Source organism: Orycteropus afer, unplaced genomic scaffold (assembly GCF_000298275.1).
Source record: "Orycteropus afer afer isolate SDZICR_OR568_19922 unplaced genomic scaffold, OryAfe1.0 scaffold00036, whole genome shotgun sequence".
In the NCBI taxonomy this organism is placed as follows: Eukaryota; Metazoa; Chordata; class Mammalia; order Tubulidentata; family Orycteropodidae; genus Orycteropus; species Orycteropus afer.
In genome coordinates, this window is record NW_006921623.1 from 12,381,450 (window position 1) to 12,402,873 (window position 21,424).

Consider the following 21,424-nt stretch of genomic DNA (forward strand, 5'->3'; position numbering starts at 1 on the left):
CATTGTCTGCCAACCCTATACATGTTCTTGGATACACTCCCCATTTCATAGACATACCTAATAGTTCAGCCTGTCCACCCGTCTATCCACCCATATATCCATGTTGCCTTCATTGACAATGCAGTACTGTATGTGCAAAAGGGTTCATCTTTGTTGTCTGTACCTCCCATGTACCTCTCTATGTCTTTCTCTTTGGAGGTGTATACTTGAACAAATAGAAGAATGAATAAAACCATGGGAAGTAATGACCTTGTTAAGAAAGAAAATGAAAATTAATCCTTTCAAATGATTAATTAGTTGGCCTAGGATAAACAAGTGTCATAGGTGCATCGAGCTCAAGTGTGAATTAATTTACAGTTTAAAAGCAGGAGGTGAACAGGGAGATTAAAGTCTTCTTTATTTTTTTGTTGTACTCACATAGAAAAACTAACATTTACCTTAGGAGAATAACTTCATTGCTTTAATGTCTCTTGCCTTTCTTATCCTTTCTGGCTAGTTTTAGTCCTGGGTTAGCAGGTCCTTCCTGACTTTTTTTTTGCTTTTTGAGCAGGTTGTCTGGGAACAAAGCAGGACAAATCTGGGCACCTGAAGGATCTACTGCCTTCAAGTGTCTGCTCTCAGCAAGGTTATGTGCTGCTCTCCTGAGCAACATCTCTGACTGTGATGAAACGTTCAACTACTGGGAACCAGTAGGTGATTTCTTTAAACTTTCCTTTTCTTTATTTTCCCTTGATTTGGCTGTTTGGGATCTTGGTACCAATCAAACTACAAGTGTGACTACTAGTAAAATAACTTCATTTTCATTTAGGTATTCTAAACTGATGATTTACATATTATTAAAGACTGGTTCGCTGGTTTACTCATGTGTAATTTGTAGTTTTTTTTAAAAACATGTTTTAAAAATCAATAATACTTGGAGATAGTTTTTAAAGTTAATAACGATTGTAAAATTGAAAAGAAAAACAGCTCCCTGCTCCACTTCTCCTCACGTCCAAATCCCACTCCACAGAGGCAACTAGGTTCTTTTAATTCTTTCTTTGATGTTTACAGAAATAAACAGTGTTACTAAATAACATGCTATTTCTGAATATCCTGCTATTTCTTGATTGATACATTTTAGAATTATCTGTTGACTTCCTACTACAAATAATTCGGAGGTAAACTCTTCTGATATTTTATGTTAAAAAAAGATACCAGAGAAAGTATACCTAGTATAGTTAGTATAAAAAAAATAAGATTTAAAAATTAAGTAGAGGGTAAGATTCAAGCTTTTATTGCTGACCAAACAACACTTTTGTAGAATTCATAATGTCCTAATATTTTTCAATTATGGGTAATTTTGATTCTTTTCTTATCCCTTAGCTGCAAATCTTGCTGAGAGTTTCCGCATTTTTGTGTACCTTCGTCTCTCTTTAATATTTCTATTTAGAAACTTCACAGGCATCCTTCTAACAAGAATTTTTGACCAGTGTTACCCTGAGTCTATCTGTTTTGCCCTTTTAGACACACTACCTCATCTATGGGAAGGGATTCCAGACTTGGGAATATTCCCCAGTTTATGCCATTCGCTCCTATGCTTACCTGTTGCTTCATGCCTGGCCAGCTGTGTTTCATGCAAGAATTCTACAAACTAATAAGGTAAGAGCAGGCCAACATGGAAGCAGTCATAATTGATCAGGAGGTAAGTCTCTGGAACAGATGTGAGAAAAGGACAAATTAGATTGGTAGTTAAGAGGGAACAATTTTTGAAGTACAGTCGTTTATTCATTCATTCATCACTCAACAAGTATTAATGGGGCAACTTATTTGCTAGACACTGTGGTAAATGTGAAAGAGCTCTGGTGGCATAGTGGATAAGGCACTTGGCTGCTAACCAGAAGGTCAGGGGTTCAAACCCACCAACTGCTCTGTGGAAGGAAGATGGGGCGATCTACTTCTGTGAAGATTTCTAGTCTCAGAAACCCAGTGGGGGTTGCTATGAGTCGGAATCGACTCCACGGCAGTGAGTTTTTTTTTTTGTGTGTGTGTGGTAAGTTTTGTGGATGGTAACACTAACCAAGTGTCTGCCTTCATGGAACTTAAGAGTTTAATGGAGAAAATGAACATTGACTAAGAACTTATAAATATGGTGAGTCTTAATGGAAGCAAAGTATAGAGTGCAATGGAACAGTATATTAAAAACCAAACCCACTGCCATTGAGTTGATTTCGATTCATAGAGACCCCCATTGGGTTTCTGAGACAGTATATCTTGACAGAAGTATATTGCCCAGTCTTGCTTCCACAGAGTGGGTGGTGGGTTTGAACTAGCAGCCTTCTGGTTAACAGAGCATTCATTAGGCATTGTGCTACCAGAGCTCCTTGGGTAGTATATTAGAAGGACGGAATTTAAGCAGAATGCTGAAGGATAGTTAGTAGTTAACTAGAAAACTAACTTGATTAGTTTTCTGAAGTTTGAGTATGATGGATTTTGGTGGAGATTTCTTTGGGTTTATTCTGTGTGGAGTTTGCTCAACTTCTTGTATATGTAGGCTTAGGTCTTTTTCCAACTTTGGGAAGTTTTCAACCATTATTTCTTCAAGTACTTTTTCACCCCTGCCCTCTTTCTTCTTTTCTTCTGGAACTCTGATGACATGAACATTTGATCATTTCTTAAATTTCCTAAAAGTCCCTGAGGCATTTGTCTTTTTTGTTTTTTTCCTCAGTCTGTTTTCTTTCTCTTGTTCCAATTGGGTATTCTATTGTTCTGTGTTCCAGTTCACTGATTCTTTCCTCTGTCCACTCCATTCTGCTGTTGAGCCCATCCAGTGAGTTTTATTTGGTTATCATATTTTTCCAGTTTTAAAATTTCCATTTGGTTCTCTATATCTTTTTTTTTTTTTTTTGCTGAGACCTGTTTCTGTACTGAGATGTTGTGTTTTTATCTGTTCACACATGCTTCTACTTGCTCAATGAAGCATTTTTAAGATGATTGCCTTAAAATTTCGTCAGTTAATTCTAACACCTCTGTCATCTTACTGTTGGCATCTATTGATTATCTTCTTTCATTCAGTCTGAGATCTTTCTGGATTTTGATATAATGACTGATTTTCAGTTGAAACCTGGGCATTTTGGGAATTATGTGATGAGACTCTGGATCTTCTTTATGGGCTGAACATGCTTGTTCTGTACTACTCACTCCTCTAGATCTGATTTAAACCTTCTGTTTAAATGAGGAGAGGGAAGGGCACCACCTTATTACTGCCAGGTGAGAATGAAAGTCTGGGTTCCCACTAGTCCTATCCTGGGTGAAGGTGGGCATTCCAGCTCCCCACTAGGCCTCCTCTGACACCACAGGGGTGGAGTGTTCCACTGGGAAATGGTGAAAGCCCTGACTCTGCTAGTTCTTCTCTGATACCATCTCAGTGGGGAAGGACAGGGGCATTTCATTACTGCTGGATGGGGAGGTGGACCCTATGTGGTCTATACTGACACCATGGTGGGAGGAAGGGCTTGTTACCACCTGCAGAAGATAAAAGTCCTAGCTCACTGTTTAGCCTTTGCTGGCATGGGTGAGTGTGGAGCCACAGGTTTTTTTTTTTTTTTCCTGCAGTGTTTGGCTGGAATAGTTATTATCTAAAAGCTTCCTGTTTTGCTAGGCCACCTCTTTCCTGGTCCTTTGGTTAGAGAAAGCAGGCCTTTGTAGGGACTTTTTTTTGTCTATGCCCATTGGTGTTTACAGGTTGCCAGCTCCTTCAGCTCTAAGTCTGAAATGTTGTTGTTGTTATGTGCCGTCGAGTCGGACCCGACTCATAGCGACCCTCTCATGGGTTTCCGAGGCAGTATCACTACAGAAGTAGATTGCCCCATCTTCCTTCCGAGGAGTGGCTGGTGGTTTTGAACCGCCAGCCTTCTGGTTAGCAGTCAAGTGCCTTTAGGCACTATGCTACCAGAGCTCCTAAGTCTGAAATATAAGAGGCAAAAAGAAAACTCAGGGATATCACTCCTTTGCCATGAAATCCCTAGCCATCTGCCTTCTCTCTACCTTTCAGAATTTTCTTTATGTATAATCCAAGGTTTTTGGTTATACTTAGGTGAAGGGATAGAGTAAGGTATGGCTAGTTTATACTTCCTGGAAGCAGAAGTCTTCTGATTAGAGAACTGAAGGATAAGTAGCAGTTGTCTAGGTGAAGGAAGGATGAAAGTAAGAGAGAAAATTGGGAGTAGCTTTCTAGGCTCTTCTATCCTGTTCCTGAATTCAATTATTATTTTCTCTTGTTTAAGAAGTTCAGTAGCATACTAGTTAAGGCATTTGGTTGCTAACCAAAAGGTTGGCAGTTGAAACCCACCAGCCACTCCATGGCAGAAAGATGAGGCTTCTATAAAGATTTAGAGCCTTGGGAACCCTATAAAGTAGTTCTGCTCTGTCCTAAAGTGTTGGTATGAGTCAGAATCAGCTCAGTAGCAGTGGGTATTGTTATTTAACTTTGGTTAATTTTTAATTTTCTAAATATGTGTTTACACTTTCCCCAATTAAATGAGGAATCTTTACAGCCAGAATCCTTGTACAAAATTCATCTGTATTCCTAACGGCATCTCCAGTAGGGCTCAGTATACAGTAAGTTTTCAGTGCAGTACATTTTATTCAGTGAATGAATGAATGAATGTGGACGTTTACTGGGCTGCTTTACTGAACGCTTATTATAACTTTTTGGTTATAGTGATGGAAATGGAAAGTATTTCCAAGTTATATGCACATGTAATTATCATACTGTGTATTTAAGTAGAGCTTCTATTCTGAGGAATTCAGTGCTCTTAAACATATACTATAGAAAAAAGCTATTTGGTATAAACCCTATTTTGTTATTTTGATTTTTAAAAATTGCTATTGTTAATTATACCATTTATAAAACTACATTATAGAAGTTTAGAAAACAGAAGGAAAAAAATACCTAATAAATCCAACCAGTCTGATATAGCTGCTTTTACCATTTTATTATATTTCTTTCTAGTCCTTTTATTTGCATATATAGTTTCTATAACTCTAATTCTAGTGTATAAATAATATTGTGTTATGAATTTTCATGTAATATTTTATAATAATCAGTACCTGATACATTGTGGTTGTTTACAAAATGCTTATTGAATAAATGAGCATTTATTCAGTGGTTGTTTATGAAATGCTTGTTGAATAAATGAGCATTTATTCAGTGGAAAAAAAATAATTTTTCCACCACTCTCATAACCATAAATTTTAATATCTGTATAATATTTCATAGGAGCTTTGGTAGCTTAGTGCCTAAGGCACTTGACTGCTAACCAGAAGGCTGGGTGGTTCAACTCACCAGCCACTCCTTGGAAGGAAGGTTGGGCAATCTACTTTCGTAGTAATACCGCCTCAGAAACCCAAGGTGGGGTCACTATGAGTCGGGTCCGACTCGAGGCACATAACAACAGCAACATAATATTTCATGAAAGATATAGCATAATTTACTTAGCTGTTGTTGTTGTTGTTATGTGCTGTCGAGTTGGACCCGACTCATAGCAACCCCTCCTTGGGTTTCCAAGGCAGTATCACTACGGAAGTAGATTGCCCTATCTTCCTTCTGAGGAGTGGCTGGTGGGTTTGAACTGCCAGCCTTCTGGTTAGCAGTCAAGTGCCTTAGGCACTATGCTACCAGAGCTCCTAATTTACTTAGTAATTTCCTAATATTGGATATTTTATAGTTAAATTTTTTTTTTTAATTATAATTAATAGTGCTGCAGTTAACCTTTTCATAAAGAAAAAAAGAAAACTCTTGTTGAGTCGATTCCGACTTGTAGCAACCCGTCCTTGGGTTTCCGAGGCAGTATCTCTATGGCAGTGGATTGCCCAGCCTTCCTTACACGGAGTGGCTGGTGAATTTGAACCGCCAGCCTTCTGGTTAGCAGTCAAATGCCTTAGCCACTACACCACCAGAGCTCCCTAACCTTTTCATAAATAGAGCTTTTTCCTACTCAAATTTTAAGTTAATTCTATGAACTGGTGTCATAAACATAGATATACTGAGACTAGGGATATGTGTGTTTTTATAATTCTTGATATATATATTGCTTTCCAAAAAGATTATAATAATTTATAATGTCATTAATGACAAATAAGACTGGTTTCATTTTTAAGAGCTTTTTTTAACTTTTATCTATGACTTATATTTTCTTGTTCTGGGTTTCTTTCAGATTCTTGTTTTTTACTTTTTGCGATGTCTTCTGGCTTTTGTGAGCTGTATTTGTGAACTTTACTTTTATAAGTGAGTATAAAACCTTTGCTTCTAAAGGTGCTATGAAAAAGCCCACTAACTATATAGTGTTGATTATCTGTGATAGTCTAGGAAGTGATTAAAAATAGAAAATATTATCCTTCTAGTTCCTAATATAATATCTGTAGTGTGACTTTTTGTTTGAAACAAGCAGCTAGAGGGAAATATTTCTAGTTAACACTTTCTGTCCTGATCATCATAAATATCTGATTCTCATATTACTCATTTAATTTTTGTTCATACATGTCTTACTGGTTCTTGGTAGGATTTAGTGGAAACTTATTTTTGGCCCTACAATATAGGTGCATGATTTATCTCTTCCCCTACAACTTAACTGGTAGGAAACTATTCCTTGTGTGGGACTCACTACTCTTACTTGCATGCAATATATTGTCTTACACAAAGTAGTTATTAATTGATTGAATATTAATGGAAGTGTTGAGTATTTAAGTGTCACAGTCATAAAAAATAGCAATCTTTTATATATGACCCTTAACATAACATTTTATTATTATTTTTTTCATAACATTTTATTTTAGTAATACTCTAAAAGGTATTTGAGCTAATGATCATTATTAAAAATCTTTCCACAAGGTCAGCGCAGAAAAATTAGTTGGGTTTCTGTACATCAGCAATAGTCATTCTGAAGATAAAAATAAGTAAACAGTTCCATTTATATAACATCTAAATGAATAAAATACCTAGGAATAAATTTAATCAGGGAATTGAAAGGCTTGTACTCTGAAAACTATAAAATATTATGAAAAGAAGTTAGAGATGAGCTATAGCTGATTTTTGACAGAGGGCTAAAATCCATTACGTGGGGAAGAGATGGTCTCTTTAACAAATGGTGCTGGCAAAACTGGATATCCATTTGCAGAAAAATGAAATAAGATCCGTACCTCACACCATACACAAAAACTAACTCCACATAGATCAAAGACTTAAAAGTGAAACCTAAAACTATAAAGTTCCTCAAGGAGAAATTAGGGGCAAATTTAGTGGCCCTAATTTATGGCATAAATAGATTGTCAAGCATAACCCAAAATACACAAACAGTAGAAGATAAACTAGATGATTGGAACCTTCTAAAAATGAAAATTTTTATGTGCTTCAAAAGACTTTTCTAAAAGAGTAGAAAAGAACCTACAGATTGGAAAAAAATAATTTGGCAATGACATATCTGACAAGGGACTTACCTCTAAAATTTATTAAAAAATTCCAACACCTCAACAACAAAAAGACAAAAATCCAATTCAAAAATGGGCAGAAAACATGAATAGACACTTCACCAAAGAGGATATTCAGGCAGCCAACAGACACATGAAGAAATGTTCATGATCATTAGCCACTGTTGTTGTTATGTGCTGTAGAGTTGGACCCCGCTCATAGTGACCCCTCCCTGCTTCCGAGGCAGTATCACTACAGAAGTAGATTGCCCAACCTTCCTTCTGAGGTGAGCTAGTGGGTTTGAACCAAAATGCCTTCTGGTTAGCAGTCAAGTGTCTTAGGTACTATGCTACCAGAGCTCCTCATTAGCCACTAGAGAAATGCAAATCAAAACAACAATGAAATACTGTCTTGCCCCAGCAGTAATAGCAGAGTTCAACAAGACAGAAAATAACAAATGCTGACAAGGATGTGGAGAGATTGGAGATTGGGACTATCCTACACTGCTGGTGGTACTGTAAAATGATACAATCACTGTGGAAAGCAGTATGGTGATTCCTTAAAATGCTGGAATTAGAAATACCATTTGATCCAGCAATCCCATTACTAGGTATATATCCTAAAGGAGTGAGAGCCAGGACAAGAATGGGTATATGCACACCCATGTTCATCATGGCTCTATTTACAGTAGCAAAAAGATGGAAAGAGCCTATTTGTCCATCAACAGAAGAATGGATAACCAAACTGTGGTACATACACACAGTGGAATAGTACGCAACACTAAAGAATAATGTAGAATCTGCAAAACACCGTATAACATAGATGAACTTGGAGGACATTATCCTGAGTGAAATAAGTCAGGACAAATATATTGTAAAAAGTCAAGGAAAGGTTTATTATGGAAGGAAACCTTCTTTATTGGTTACTAGGGGTGGGAGAGGAGGGGAGGAAACACTGCAAAAATAAAAAAAAATTACAAGAAAAAAGAAATTAAAGATGATCTAAATAAATGGAAAGACATTGGTGTTCATGGATTGGAGGAATTAATATTGTTAAGATGTCAGTACTACCCAAAGCAAACTATTGATTCAAAGTAATCAAGTCAAAATTCTAACAACTATCTTTACAGAAATGGAAAGGGCAAGCCTCAACTTTATGTGGAACTGCAAGTGGCCCTGAATAGCAAATCAATCTGGAAAAAGAAGAACAACAAAGTAGGAGGACTTACATGTCTCAATTTCAAAACTGTAAATCTATGCTATAAAAGTATACTATAAAACTACAGTAATCAAAACAGCCTGGTACTGGCCTAATGATAGACATATGGGATAGGATTGAAAGTCCAGAAATAAACTCATACACTTGTGATGGTAAAGGTTATGTGTCAAATTGGCTAGGCCACGATTCTCAGTGGTTTGGCAGATATTATGTAATCATCCGCAATTTTGTGATCTGATGTGAGAAGTTTATCAGTTGAAAGGGGAGTTTCCTTGCAGTGTGGTCTGCATCCAGTATTTACGGATATTCTGGCAAAGCTTGTTTCCTCTCAATCCTGTATCTGACTCATCTTCTAACCTCTGGTTCTTGGGACGCAAGCCTGCAGCCTTTCACCTAACCTGCAGATTTTGGGATTTGCCAGCTCCCACAGCCCAGTTAGCTAGCAGCCTGCCATCTGACTTGCTGATTTTGGGTTTTTCAGTCTCTCCAACCACATGAATCAGAAGCCTCCAGCCTGATGTGTAAACTGTGGATTTGGAACTTGCGAGTCTCCACACTGTATGAGCCATTTCTTTTAAATAAATCTCTCTCTATATGTATTTTTTTCTATGTGCACTTCACTGGTTTTACTATTCTAGAGAACCAGCCTAAAACATATGGTCAGTTTATTTTTGACAAAGGTGCTTAGTCCATCCAAGAGCTCAAAAATAGTCTCTTTAATAATTGGTGATGGGACAACTGGATTTCCACAAGTAAAATAATGAAGCTGGGCATACATCTTGTACATATATACAAATTAACCCAAAGTGGATCAAGGACCCAAATCTAAGTAACAGAGCCATAAAGCTCTTAAAAGGAAACAGGAGTAGTACTTTGGGATCTAGCTTTTGACAGTGGATTCTTAAATTTGACAGTAAAAGCACAAGCAACAAAATACAAAGTGGACAAATTGGATTTCTTTAAAACTAAAAACTTCCATGCAAGAAAAGAATTTATCAACAGAGTGAAGAGACAACCTACAGATTGGGAGAAAATTTTGAGGAACCATATACCAGATAAAGTTTTAATTCCAGAATACATAAAGAACTATGAATTAGCAACAAAAAGACAACCCAGTCAGAATATGGGCAAAGGGCATGAATAAACATTTCACAAAAGAATGCATCTGTTTAACAAGCACATGAAAAGAAGCTCAAAGGCACTAGTCATTAGGAAAATACAAATCAGAACTATGGTGAGACCATTTCACTCCCACTAGGATATGAGATAGGAGCTGTGGTAGCATAGTGCCTAAGGCATTTGACTGCTAACCCAAAGACTGGCAGTTCAAACCCACCAGCCACTCCTTGGAAGGAAGGTTGGGCAGTCTACTCCCATAATGATGCTGCCTCGGAAACCCAAGGAGGGGTCTCTGTGAGTCAGGTCCAACTGGATGGCAAGTAACAACAACCAACAACAGCATATGGGATGGATTAACATAGTGGTTGCAACAGTGGGTTCAAACATAGCAACAATTGTGAGAATGGTACAGAACTGGGAGGTGTTTTGTTCTGTTGTACATAGGGTCACTATGAGGCAGAACTGCTTCTAACAGCAAAAGCAACAAGGATAGCTACTATCAAAAAGGTGAAAAACAAGTGTTGGTGAGGATGTGAAGTAATTGGAATCTTCATCCATCTGTGGTGGAATTATAAAATGGTACAGCTGCTGTGAAAAACAGTTTGGCAGTTCCTCAAAAAAATAAACATAGAATTACCCTAAAACTCAGAATTCTACTTCTAGGTATATACCCAAAAGAATTAAAAGCAGGAGTGCGAACAAATACTTGTATACCCGTGTTCATTGCAGCATTATTCACAACAGCCAAAGTAACCATCTGCAGATAAATGGCTACACATGCATATACATGGAATAGAATATTATTCAGCAATAAAAAGAAATAAAAGTCCTGATACATGCTATAGCATGGATGAACCTTGAAAACATTATGCTAAGTGATATAAATCAGTTATAAAAGGACAAATATTTTGTGATCCCACTTACGTGAAATATCTAAAATTTGGCAAATGTATACAGACCAAAGTTCCATTTTGATTACCAGGAGTGGAAGGGATGGGTAAAGTAGGAGTCATTGCTTGGGGGCTTAGAGTTTCTGTTAAGGGTGAAGGAAAACATTAGAAACAGTGATGGTTACACAACATGATGAAAGTAATTATTGTCACAGAACTGTACATGTGAAAAAATGTTAAACAGCCAATATTTTGTTTTATATATTTTTACCACACACACAAAAATTTTCCCACTCAAAAACAGCTAATATAAGATTTTTTAAAAAGCTTTAACCTTGACTGTGGATGGAGGGGAGGAGGAAAAAGAAAGCTCGTGTTGCTTTGAGGGTTGTAACTGTAAATTGGCCTTCATATGTATGGGTTTGGACCTGATTGCATATCATCCACATAGTCTCCAAAGCTCAAGTTGAGAATTTATTTAAAATTGTTTTGAAAAGGAAATAAAACAGTTCTAAGTTGGTAGTGCCTTCAGTGTAAAATTTCTCTAGAGAAATGTACCCTTAGGTATCAAACAATGGCTTATTTACTTGAACAAAAATACTCTTGTTTTAACGAACAAGAGATTATAATAAAAATAAATCACAAAGCACAGAAGGGAGTAAGAAGTCGTAAGAGAGAGCCAGAAGAATAACAAGAGAACTGACCTGTATAACTTTATTGGTCAATACTGTGTTATAAGTCCTAGGCAGAAAAATAAGAGAAAGGAAAGAAATAAAACGTATCCAGATTGGAAAAGAAGAAGTCAAATGATCTCCCTTCATGGATGATATGATCCTACATGTAGAAAATTCTTGAGAAACCCCAGGAAAACTTCTAGTGCTAATAGAGGAATTTAGCAAAGTTGCAGAGTACAAGGTCAACAAATAAAATCAGGTGGGTTTCTGTACGCTAGCAATGAGAAATCTGAATGGAAAATTAGGGAAACAATTCTATTTACAATAGCATCTAAGGAAATAAAATACCTAGGAATAAATCTAGCCAGGGAAGTAGAGGACTTCTACAATGAAAATTACAAAACAGTGCTGCAAGAGATAAAAAGAAGACTTAAAAATAGGCAATCTCCCGTTTATGAAGGAGTTCTGTTCCTAAATCTGTCTTTAAGTTGAATTTGTATGTAAGTTGGAACAGTTAGGTACAGTTTATATCTAATGTCAGTTAGTCAAATATATGTCTTAGGAGACAGTATATAGGAGCTCTGGTAGCATAGTGCCTAAGGCACTTGACTGCTAACCAGAAGGCTGGTGGTTCAAACCCACCAGCCACTCCTCAGAAAGAAGGTCGGGCAATCTACTTCTGTAATGATACAGCCTTGGAAACCCAAGGAAGGGTCGCTATAAGTTGGGGCCGACTTGATGGCACATAACAACAACACAACAACATACCTTTCTATGCATAAAAAGCATTAAAGAAACACTTCCAGATACACTAAAACATCTTTAATGTAACAATACAGTAACGATAGTGTTTTGATGCGTGTTGCCTGTTTATCATTTTATGTTGCTGATAGCAGTGAGGATGCAGTGGCCCCCGAGATGACTGGTGGTAGGCCTGTGCTCAGCCTTGCACCCTCCTCTTGCAGTAGTGGTTGGGATCTTGTGCCTTTTGTGTCTGGATTCTCCCTCCCTACTGTGCTCAGGAGCTTGGCACCTGGCTTGGGTTGTATGACATGGGGCCAGGGATGTGGCCAGGGTAGGGCTGAGCCGGAGCTGGGGCACCTGGAATCCAGGTTGGGATCCAAGTCAGGGTCTGAGGTCACTGTGCTGCATCTGATTGTGGACAGTGGCAAAGTGGTGCCTGGTCAGGCTGTGTGGGGTGAAGCTGGGTCCATGCCAGCAGCCTCCTGCCTAGCCTCAATCCCTACCAGCCTCAGACAGACCCCATGTTGCTTCTGGGGCTGCAGTGGGGGCTACTTGCCTCTGCCTACCCTGTGCACCCATGCACCATCATCATTTGCCAGGCTTGGTTTGAGGTGGGCACCATGGGATCTGGAGCCAGATAGGTGTAGGGAGCACCCATTGGCTGTTGCAGGGCAAGTTTGGGTGAGGTGAGACACCACTAGGCCCCTTCCTGTGCATGATCTCTGGGTTTACACTCAAGGAAAGACATGGGAACTGGTTTATAACTGCAGATTGTACATAAATAGGATGTTTGTAACATGGGGACTGCCTGTAAATGCAAAGATGTTCCATGTTCACTGATTGGAAGACTTAATATTATTAAAATGTCAACACTATCCAAGGTGATCTGTAGGTTCAACACAATCTTTAGCAAAAGTCCCACAGCCTTCTTTATCGAAATGGAAAAACCAATCCTCAACTTTATATGGAGTGGCAGGAGGTCCTGAATAGCTACAGTAATGTTGAAAGAGAAGAACAAAGTAGGAGGATTTACTGACTTTAAAACATGCAGCTGCAGTAATCAAAACAGCTTGGTACTGTTAGACTAACGGAGTAGAATTGGAAGTCCAGAAATAAACCCACACATTTGTGCTCACCTGATTTTTGATAAGGTGCTAAGTCTATTCAGTGGGGAAAAAAGAATCATTTCAGTAAATGATGTTGGGAAAATTGGATTTCTACATGCAAAAAAAAATGAAAGAAGATCCGTGCCTCATGCCATACACAAAAACAAATTCAAAATGGATTAAAGACCTAAATGTGAAAATAAAACCATAAAATTCTTAGAAGAAAAAGCAGGGACGATGCTGTCAGGCTTAGTTCTTAACAATGGATTATCAATATTACAAAAGCACAAACAACAAAAGACAAATAAATGGGGCCTCATGAGTGGTAGTTCATACCCACCAGCCTTCCTTGGAAAGAAGAGTGGGCATTCTGCTTCCATAGAGATTCTGCCTTGGAAACCCAAGGAGGGGTTGCTATGAGTCAGGACTGAATTGACGGCAGTGAGTTTGGTTTGATTTGGTTTTGTTCATCAAAATATTTTATAAGAAAAGAGAAAAGACCAAGTACTGACTCGGACAGTATCTTTGGAAACTACATACCTGACAAGAATCTAACAACCAATATATATATCAATATATATATTGGTTTTAGGTTTTATATATATATATATAACTTCAGCAACCACAAAAAGACAAACATCTTTAACATAGCAATACAGTAATAATGTTTTGATGCATGTTGCCTGTTTATTACAAACCATTTTATGTTGCTGATGGCAGTGAGGACTCCGTGGCCCCGAGATGACTGGTGGCAGGCCTGTGCTTAGCCTTGCACCCTCCTCTGGCAGTAGTGGTTGGGATCTTGTACCTTTTGTGCCCAGATTCTCCTTCTCTACTGTGCTCAGGAGCCTGGCAAAGGGCTTGAATAGACATTTCACCAAAGAAGACATTCACATGGTCACCAAATACACAAAACAATGCTCAGTGTCAGCCGTCAGAGAGATGCAAATCAAAACCACAATGAGACCATTTCACTTCCACTAGGATGGCTAAGATTAAAATAATAAAATAGAAAATGTTGGCAAGGATATGTGGGGTAATTGGAATGCTTATCCAGGAGCTCTGGTGGCATAGTGCCTAAGGCATTTGACTGCTAACCGGAAGGCTGGTGGTTCAAACCCACCAGTCACTCCTTGGAAGGAAGGTTGGGCAGTCTACTTCCGTAGTGATACCACCTCGGAAACCCAAGGAGGGGTTGTTATGAGTCAGATCCAACTTGATGGCAGTGAGTTTTTTTTTTTTTTTTTTGGTTTTGGTTTATCCATTGTTGGGATGGAAAATAGTATAGCTGTAGTGGAAAACAGTGTGGCAGTTCCTCAAAAAAATACTAAAAATAAAGCTACCATATAACTCAGCTGTTCTTCTGCTAGGTATATACCCAAAAAACTTGAGAATCAAACAGAGACTTATACATCCATGTTGATTGATTGCACCACTATTCACAATATCCAAAAGGTCAGATAATCTAACTGCGTATCAACAGATGAGTGGATGGTATACACAGAATGTAGTACATACAAACAATGGAATACTAAAATTAACCAGTAGGAGAAAAGAAGTCTTAATGCATGCTATGATATGAATGGAACTTAAAAATATTATGAAGGCAATCACAAAAGGACAAATATTACATGACTTCACTTTTATTGTCTATGGGCATACCACCTTGAATGTGCCTGATGTCATCTGATCTCTGAAGCTAAGCAGGGTTGAGCCTGGTTAGTACTTGGATGGGAGACTGCCTGGGAATACCGGTGCTGTAGGCTTTTAAGGAGTTTTGGTGGCATAGTGGCTAAGGCTTTTGGCTGCTAACCAGAATGTCAGTGGTCCAAGCCCATAGCTGCTCCATGGAAGGAAGATCAGGCAATCCACTTCCATAAAGATTTTATAGCCTCGGAAACCCAACAGGGGTTGCTATGAGTCAGAATCAACTCGATGGTGGTGAGTTTTAGTTTGGTTCACTTTTATTAAAAAATAAGGATAGGTAGATGTATTATTAGTGGTTACCAGGAGCAGAAGGGAGGGGGAAAAGGGGATTAATTATGATGGAAAAATTATATTGATTAAGGGTAGGATTGCACAGCTGATTGCAATTGCTGTAAATATACACTTATAAAATGTTGACTTGGCAAAAGTGTTATGATAGATGTACTTACAACAATAACAATAACAAAAAGAGTAGTTGCAGAGGCTCCTTATATTCAACCTTGGTTTGGAGGTTTAGGGTCATGGTTTCATGGGACATCCCAGTTAATTGGCCCAGCAATGTGTTTAGTGCTTCTGTTTTACCTTCTAATTTGTTGTATAATGTCTGGAGTCTTAAAAACTTGCAAGCAGCCATCCAAGGTACTATAATTGGTCTCTGTTCACCTGGAACACATAGAAGGAAATGGAATGTGTGGCTGATTGCCTCCATGAACAATTGCTTCCTTTGCCATGAAACCAGAAGTAGATGTTGTCTGGCTACAATTACTGAACATTTTGATCGAAGGTTCTGTGAAAGAATCCTCATCAAAAGGAGGAAAATGCAGAACAGAATTTCAAATTCTCATGGTCTCTAGACTTTCTGGAGCCGTGGAAGGTGGATGAATCCCTGACACTATTACTCCAGGGTTATCTTTAAAGCTTAAACTAGAAAGATTGCGTGAATCCTTCTTAACACCAAACAAAAGTTTTGCTTACCTAGTGAGAAATGTTTGTTTGAGCATTATGCTTGTGTAAAGACTATCTATATGGGATCAAATTGACAACAGTGACTAGAAAAACAGGAGTGTTACAGGGTGGTGAGTTTATGTTAATGAGGGAAGAACATCTCAGAAAAGGACAGTGAGAATGGTTATACAACTCCAAGAAGGTAATCTGTGCCACTGAATTGTACGTGTAGAAACTTTTGAATTGTTTTGCTGTTATTTCTCAACAGTAACAACAACAAAATAAATAATAACAATAATTTAAAAACCACAATAATTTAGTAAAGAATATCTGTGTTGAGCAATGTGGTCTTTGAAGATCTATCTCCAAAATCAAACCAAACTCACTGCCATCAAATTGATTCCAACTCATAGCAATCCTTAGTGAGTTTCCATGACTGTAAATCTTTATGGAAGCAGACTGCCTTATCTTTTTTCCATGGAGCAGCTGGTGGGTTTGAATCATTGACCTTTTGGTTAGTGGCTAAATGCCTTAGCCACTACACCACCAGAGCTCCTTCCAAGATCTATCTATATGGGCTCAAACTAACAACAGCAACTCAAAAGATTAGATAGAACACTTAAGAGGCAGTACGTGTACATTAATAGGAGAAGAACAGCTCAGAAAAGGAGGGTGAGAATGGTTACACAGCATGAAGATTGTTATCAGTGTCATTGAATTGTACGTGTAGAAGCTGTTGAATTGGCTTATGTGTTGCTGTGTATATTCTCAACAACAAAATAAAAAAAAACTACTAGGAGTTACTAAAATAAGAATGTGAAATAACTATATGTAATATTTGTAAGGCAGTAAAAGAAGGAATTAAAAACATGAGCAAGAAACAAGAAGCTACAAAAATGACCAGACAGTTTTGGAAAATAACCAGACTGAATATGTAATAATTGATATTTAAAACTCAGTAGATTCAGTAGATAGTTTAAACAACAGATTAGACATTAAGTCAGTTAATAAACTGGAAGACTGATCTGAAGAATTTATTTACAGTGAAGTACAGAAATAAAGGAAAAAAGAAAAGGAAATACAGAAGAGGTTCAGAAATATGGAAGGTAGAGTTGAAAGATATGTATCTAATCAGATTCTAAAAGCAGATGATAGTGAGAATGGGAGAAGGCAATTGTTCTGGTTACCTAGTACCACTCCGACATGATTATACCACAAATGGGATGGCCTTAACAAACAGGAGTTTATTCTTAAAATTTGGAGGCTTTAAGTCCAAGTTCAAAGTGCCAGGCTCTAGGGCTGGGTGAAAGCCCCTCAACCTTGGGGTCCAGCTCTGCCTCCTGCTCCTGGCCCACAGGAGCTAAAGGCTTTTCTTCACTCAGACAGCTGCTGGCTGCTGAGTCTGAAAAGCCCCAAAGTTGACAAGTAAAAAGGCACAGTCCTGATGTTACCAAACCACATGGCAGGCCATTAACTTAAGTCCATTGTAAGTCCCAAGGTCGACAGAGCATAGTAGGCTGCTGAGCAACAACATGGCTACATGTAGGGTCCAAGCATGTCGTAAGCTAGAAACCATTCTCAAGGCTTGTCTTTATATACAGGAAGCAGACCACATCCCAAAAGCAGCTACTCAGCTGCTTGTGGTAGATCCACCATGGAGTTGATTGCCAGTCTCATCATGGGGAATAACTACCACCAGCTGCCCAGCCACTCCACCAGGCCCAGCCAAGTTAACACACAAATGTAACTACCACAACAATATTCTGGGGATTAGTAGCTGTGAATTTTCTAGAATTGATGAAAGAAAGGCACTGATCCATAGATGCAGGAAGCCTAAGCTGGATAAATAAAAAGAAATCGGTGTTAACCATAAAGAACAATAATGGGTCCACAAAACATAATGTGGAAGGATCTGGAAGATATAATGCTAAGTGACTTTAGTCAATCTCATGATAAATAATATGTGATCCCACTTCTGTTAAAAAAAAAAAAAAAGAACAAAAACCAAACTCACTGCCATCGAGTCGGCTCCAACTCACAGCGATCCCTCTTTGGGTTTCTGAGGGGGTATCTCTATGGAAGTAGATTGCCCAGAATTCCTTCTGAGGAATGGTTGGTGGGTTTGAACTGCCATCCTTCTGGTTAGCAGTCAAATGCCTTAGGCACTACGCCACCTGAGCTCCTGAAAATAACAATAGATATGCATATAACAGGAGCTCTGGTAGCATAGTGCCTAAGGTACTTGACTGCTAACCAGAAGGCTGGCAGTTCAAACCCACCAGCCACTCCTCGGAAGGAAGGTTGGACAATCTACTTCTGTAGTGATACTGCCTCAGCAATGCAAGGAGGGGTTGCTATGAGTCAGGTCCGACTTGACGGCACATAACAACATGCATATATACAGAATCCAGCATTCATTGGTAGTTACCAGAGATGGATGGGAGAGAGGAGATGGAATCACTCTCTAGATCATAGATACTTGTTATTTGGAAAGTAGCACTGGATGTGGTTGTAATGAACACAGCGTGACCAATGCAAACAATGCAACTTAGAAGTACACCAAAGAAAAGGATGTTTGTGCTAAAGAATATGTTGTCGTTGCTGTTGTTATGTGCCATCGAATCAGCCCCGACTCATGGCGACCGCTCCTTGGGTTGCTGAGGCAGAATCACTATGGGAGTAGATTGTCCAACCTTCCTTCCGAGGAAAGAATATGATGTATATAATTTGGTGACAATACCAACAATAATCAAAAAATGAGTGTATGGTCACATATGTATATATAGAGACTTATATGTGTATAGATAGGTCCAGGTGTGTACATACATGTGCACAGTAAAAAGTATATGTGTGTGTGTGTGTACAGATATGTTTGTTCATGGTATGTATTCACAGAGGACACGGTTATACAAATATTTGTCAGACATAACCAAACACATTCGAGATTGTTTTTCTGGTTTTGAAGGCTTAGGACCTTAGTCTCACGGGACAATTCAGTCATTTGGCATAACATAATTCACAGAGTTTGTGTTCTGCATCCTAGTGAAGTAAGTAGCGTCTGAATTCTTAAAAGCTTGTGAGCAGCCATCTAAGATACAACTATTGGTCTCTACTCTCTTGGAGCAATAGAGAAAGGGAAACCAAAGTCCCAGAGAATAAACTAGTCTGCAGGGCTGATAGCCTGCACAAGCAGTGGCCTCATCTACCCTGAGACCAGAAGAACTGAATGGTACCTGGCTACCATTACCTACCGTTCTGCTTAGGACCACAATAGATGGTCCCTGATAGAACAGGAGGAAAACACGAAATGGAATTTAAATTCTTAAAAAGTCCAGACTTACTGGACCAGTTGAGACTATTGGACTCCCTGAAACTGTCACTCTAAGATACTCTTTAAACATTGAACTGAAACTATCCCCTGAGGTCACCTTTTTGCAGAATAACAGATTGGCATACAAAGTAAAGGATATTGCCCATTAGCACAGTGATCCATTAAAAAACCATCTATGAGAGACCAAAAGGTTAACAATTACTGTAAAGCAAAGATGAGAATATAAGGGGGCAGGAAAACTAAAGCAGTGGAAATGGAACAAGAAGTAGGGAATTCAAGAGAATGTTGACTCACTATGATGTCACTAAATAATTTCTATAAACCAAACCAACCCCTCTGCCAACGAGTTGATTCCAACTCATAGTGACCTATAGAATAGGGTTTCCAAGGCTATAAATCTTTTTGGAAGCAGATTTCTACATCTTTCTCTCGTGGAGTTGCTGGTGTGGGCACTTAACCATTGTTTCACTAGGGCTTGAATAATTTGTAAGAAATTGTCAAATGGGAAAGTAATTTGGTGTGTAAACTTTCACTGAAAACATAATAAAATATTACTAAAAAGTGAAGCTACATAGACAGAGGACAGAGTCTGATCTTAAAAGTTGACTGAGAACTAATAGAATACCTAAAAAGGAATGTTAGGCAGTTAGACTGACAGAAGACTTCTCAATAGCCAGAAGACACAAACTATTTTCTGAGAGAAAATGACTGCCATCCTAAAATTGTATAGTCAACTACACCATCTTTTAAGAACAGGGCTAAAAAAGATTTTTAGACCGAAAACAAAGCACACCAGCAGAACAGGATTTACCATTAAAAAACCCTCACTAAATGATCTTTAAAAAATATAAATACTTAGAAAGAAGCAAAATTATTTTGGAAGGAAGTTCTGAAATACAATAAGAAATTTGAGTAAGAAAATGGTTAACACATGTTTGAACAAATATTGACTAAACAAAGCAATAATATCTAATAATGTTTAATTGGTGAGATTAAAAATACCCATGAAAAAGAACTAAAAGCTATATAATTGCTTATGTTTGAGAAACCCTTTCTGAGGTAACCACTATTAACATTTGGTGTTATCTCCTCTTTTTTCCCTGATAACTACTATTAATTGCCAGACACTCTCCTAAGCATGTTTTTTATGCATTGTCCTCACAGAAACCTTACAAAGTAGGTGTTATTTATTCATTTAAAGCTGAGGACTCTGTCAAACTATGTGTCAAACTATGTAACTAGGTCCAAGATAGAGCCAGAGTTTGAACCTGTGACCATCTGGATTTGAGGGCTATTATTTTTCCACTAGATCATATTGTGTTCCTGTTGATAGTAGACATACTTTTAGCACACAAAGTATGTATTTCCTCTTAGGTATGCAGCTTCTCTCCTGTGTAATGAATAAGAATGTTTTAAGTTTCTTATGCACACTAAATTGCTAACAACCTGTTGAGACAACTCTGTATTGGATTTTAGATCTCTAGTATTATCAGTGACGCAGGCATGTTTTTTGTCCTTTGAAATGAAATTTCTGTTCCTTAAAGATTTGCGATTCTAGTATTCTTTGACTTTCTCCTAGGGCTGTGTGCAGAAAGTTTGGGCTGCATGTGAGTCGAATGATGCTAGCCTTCTTGGTTCTCAGCACTGGAATGTTTTGCTCATCGTCAGGTAAGTAAAAGGGCAGGTGAGGGGATTATAAACCACAGATATTTCACAATCGCATTGAAAGGAAGCCCTTGTGCAGATGTAGGTTATATTTGTATAACATGTCTAATTTGCAAATCTAAATCATCTTGATTGACCTTTACAACAACCCTGTGGTATAAGTAAGATAAATATCTCATTTTTGCAGGTGGGGGCACTGAAGCTCAGAAAGGTTAATAACTTACTAAAAAATCACAGAATTCACAAGTGCTAGAGCTGATACTCTCACCAGGGTACTTTCTATTACATTATTATGTCTTAAGTCACCACAAGGTGAAAAACACAAGCACCCACTGCCTTTCTTTGCTGTTAAGGAAGTAAAATAGTTGTATTTTGTTCAAGGAAGGTCCTTTGGCCTAAAAGCCCTGCTTTGATGTTTTTTTTTTTTTTTTTGCCTAACCATTACTTGAGATGTTTTCTGTTAGAGGTGTCTATTTTCTGTGTTTCCTTTTCTTTTTCCACAGTAAGATTGTAGAAATTTAGAATGAAAACCTTAATCTAGAGTGATGACTTTCAAACTGTCCAACCAGTAAACATTTGTG

The 21,424-nt window shown here is 38.1% G+C and overlaps 1 protein-coding gene and 1 pseudogene across 1 annotated transcript in view; both read left to right on the forward strand.

Annotated features, from left to right (window-relative positions):
* The window catches only part of ALG9 (ALG9 alpha-1,2-mannosyltransferase), a 197,775-nt gene that overhangs the window by 2,455 nt on the left and 173,896 nt on the right, over positions 1–21,424 (forward strand). The window contains exons 2-5 of the mRNA XM_007936556.2: positions 551–689; positions 1,504–1,638; positions 6,195–6,265; positions 20,758–20,846. Of these exons, the coding sequence (XP_007934747.2) occupies positions 551–689; positions 1,504–1,638; positions 6,195–6,265; positions 20,758–20,846 (434 nt within the window). The remainder of the gene's footprint in view (positions 1–550; positions 690–1,503; positions 1,639–6,194; positions 6,266–20,757; positions 20,847–21,424) is intronic.
* Positions 14,844–14,961, forward strand: LOC122149631 (annotated as a pseudogene).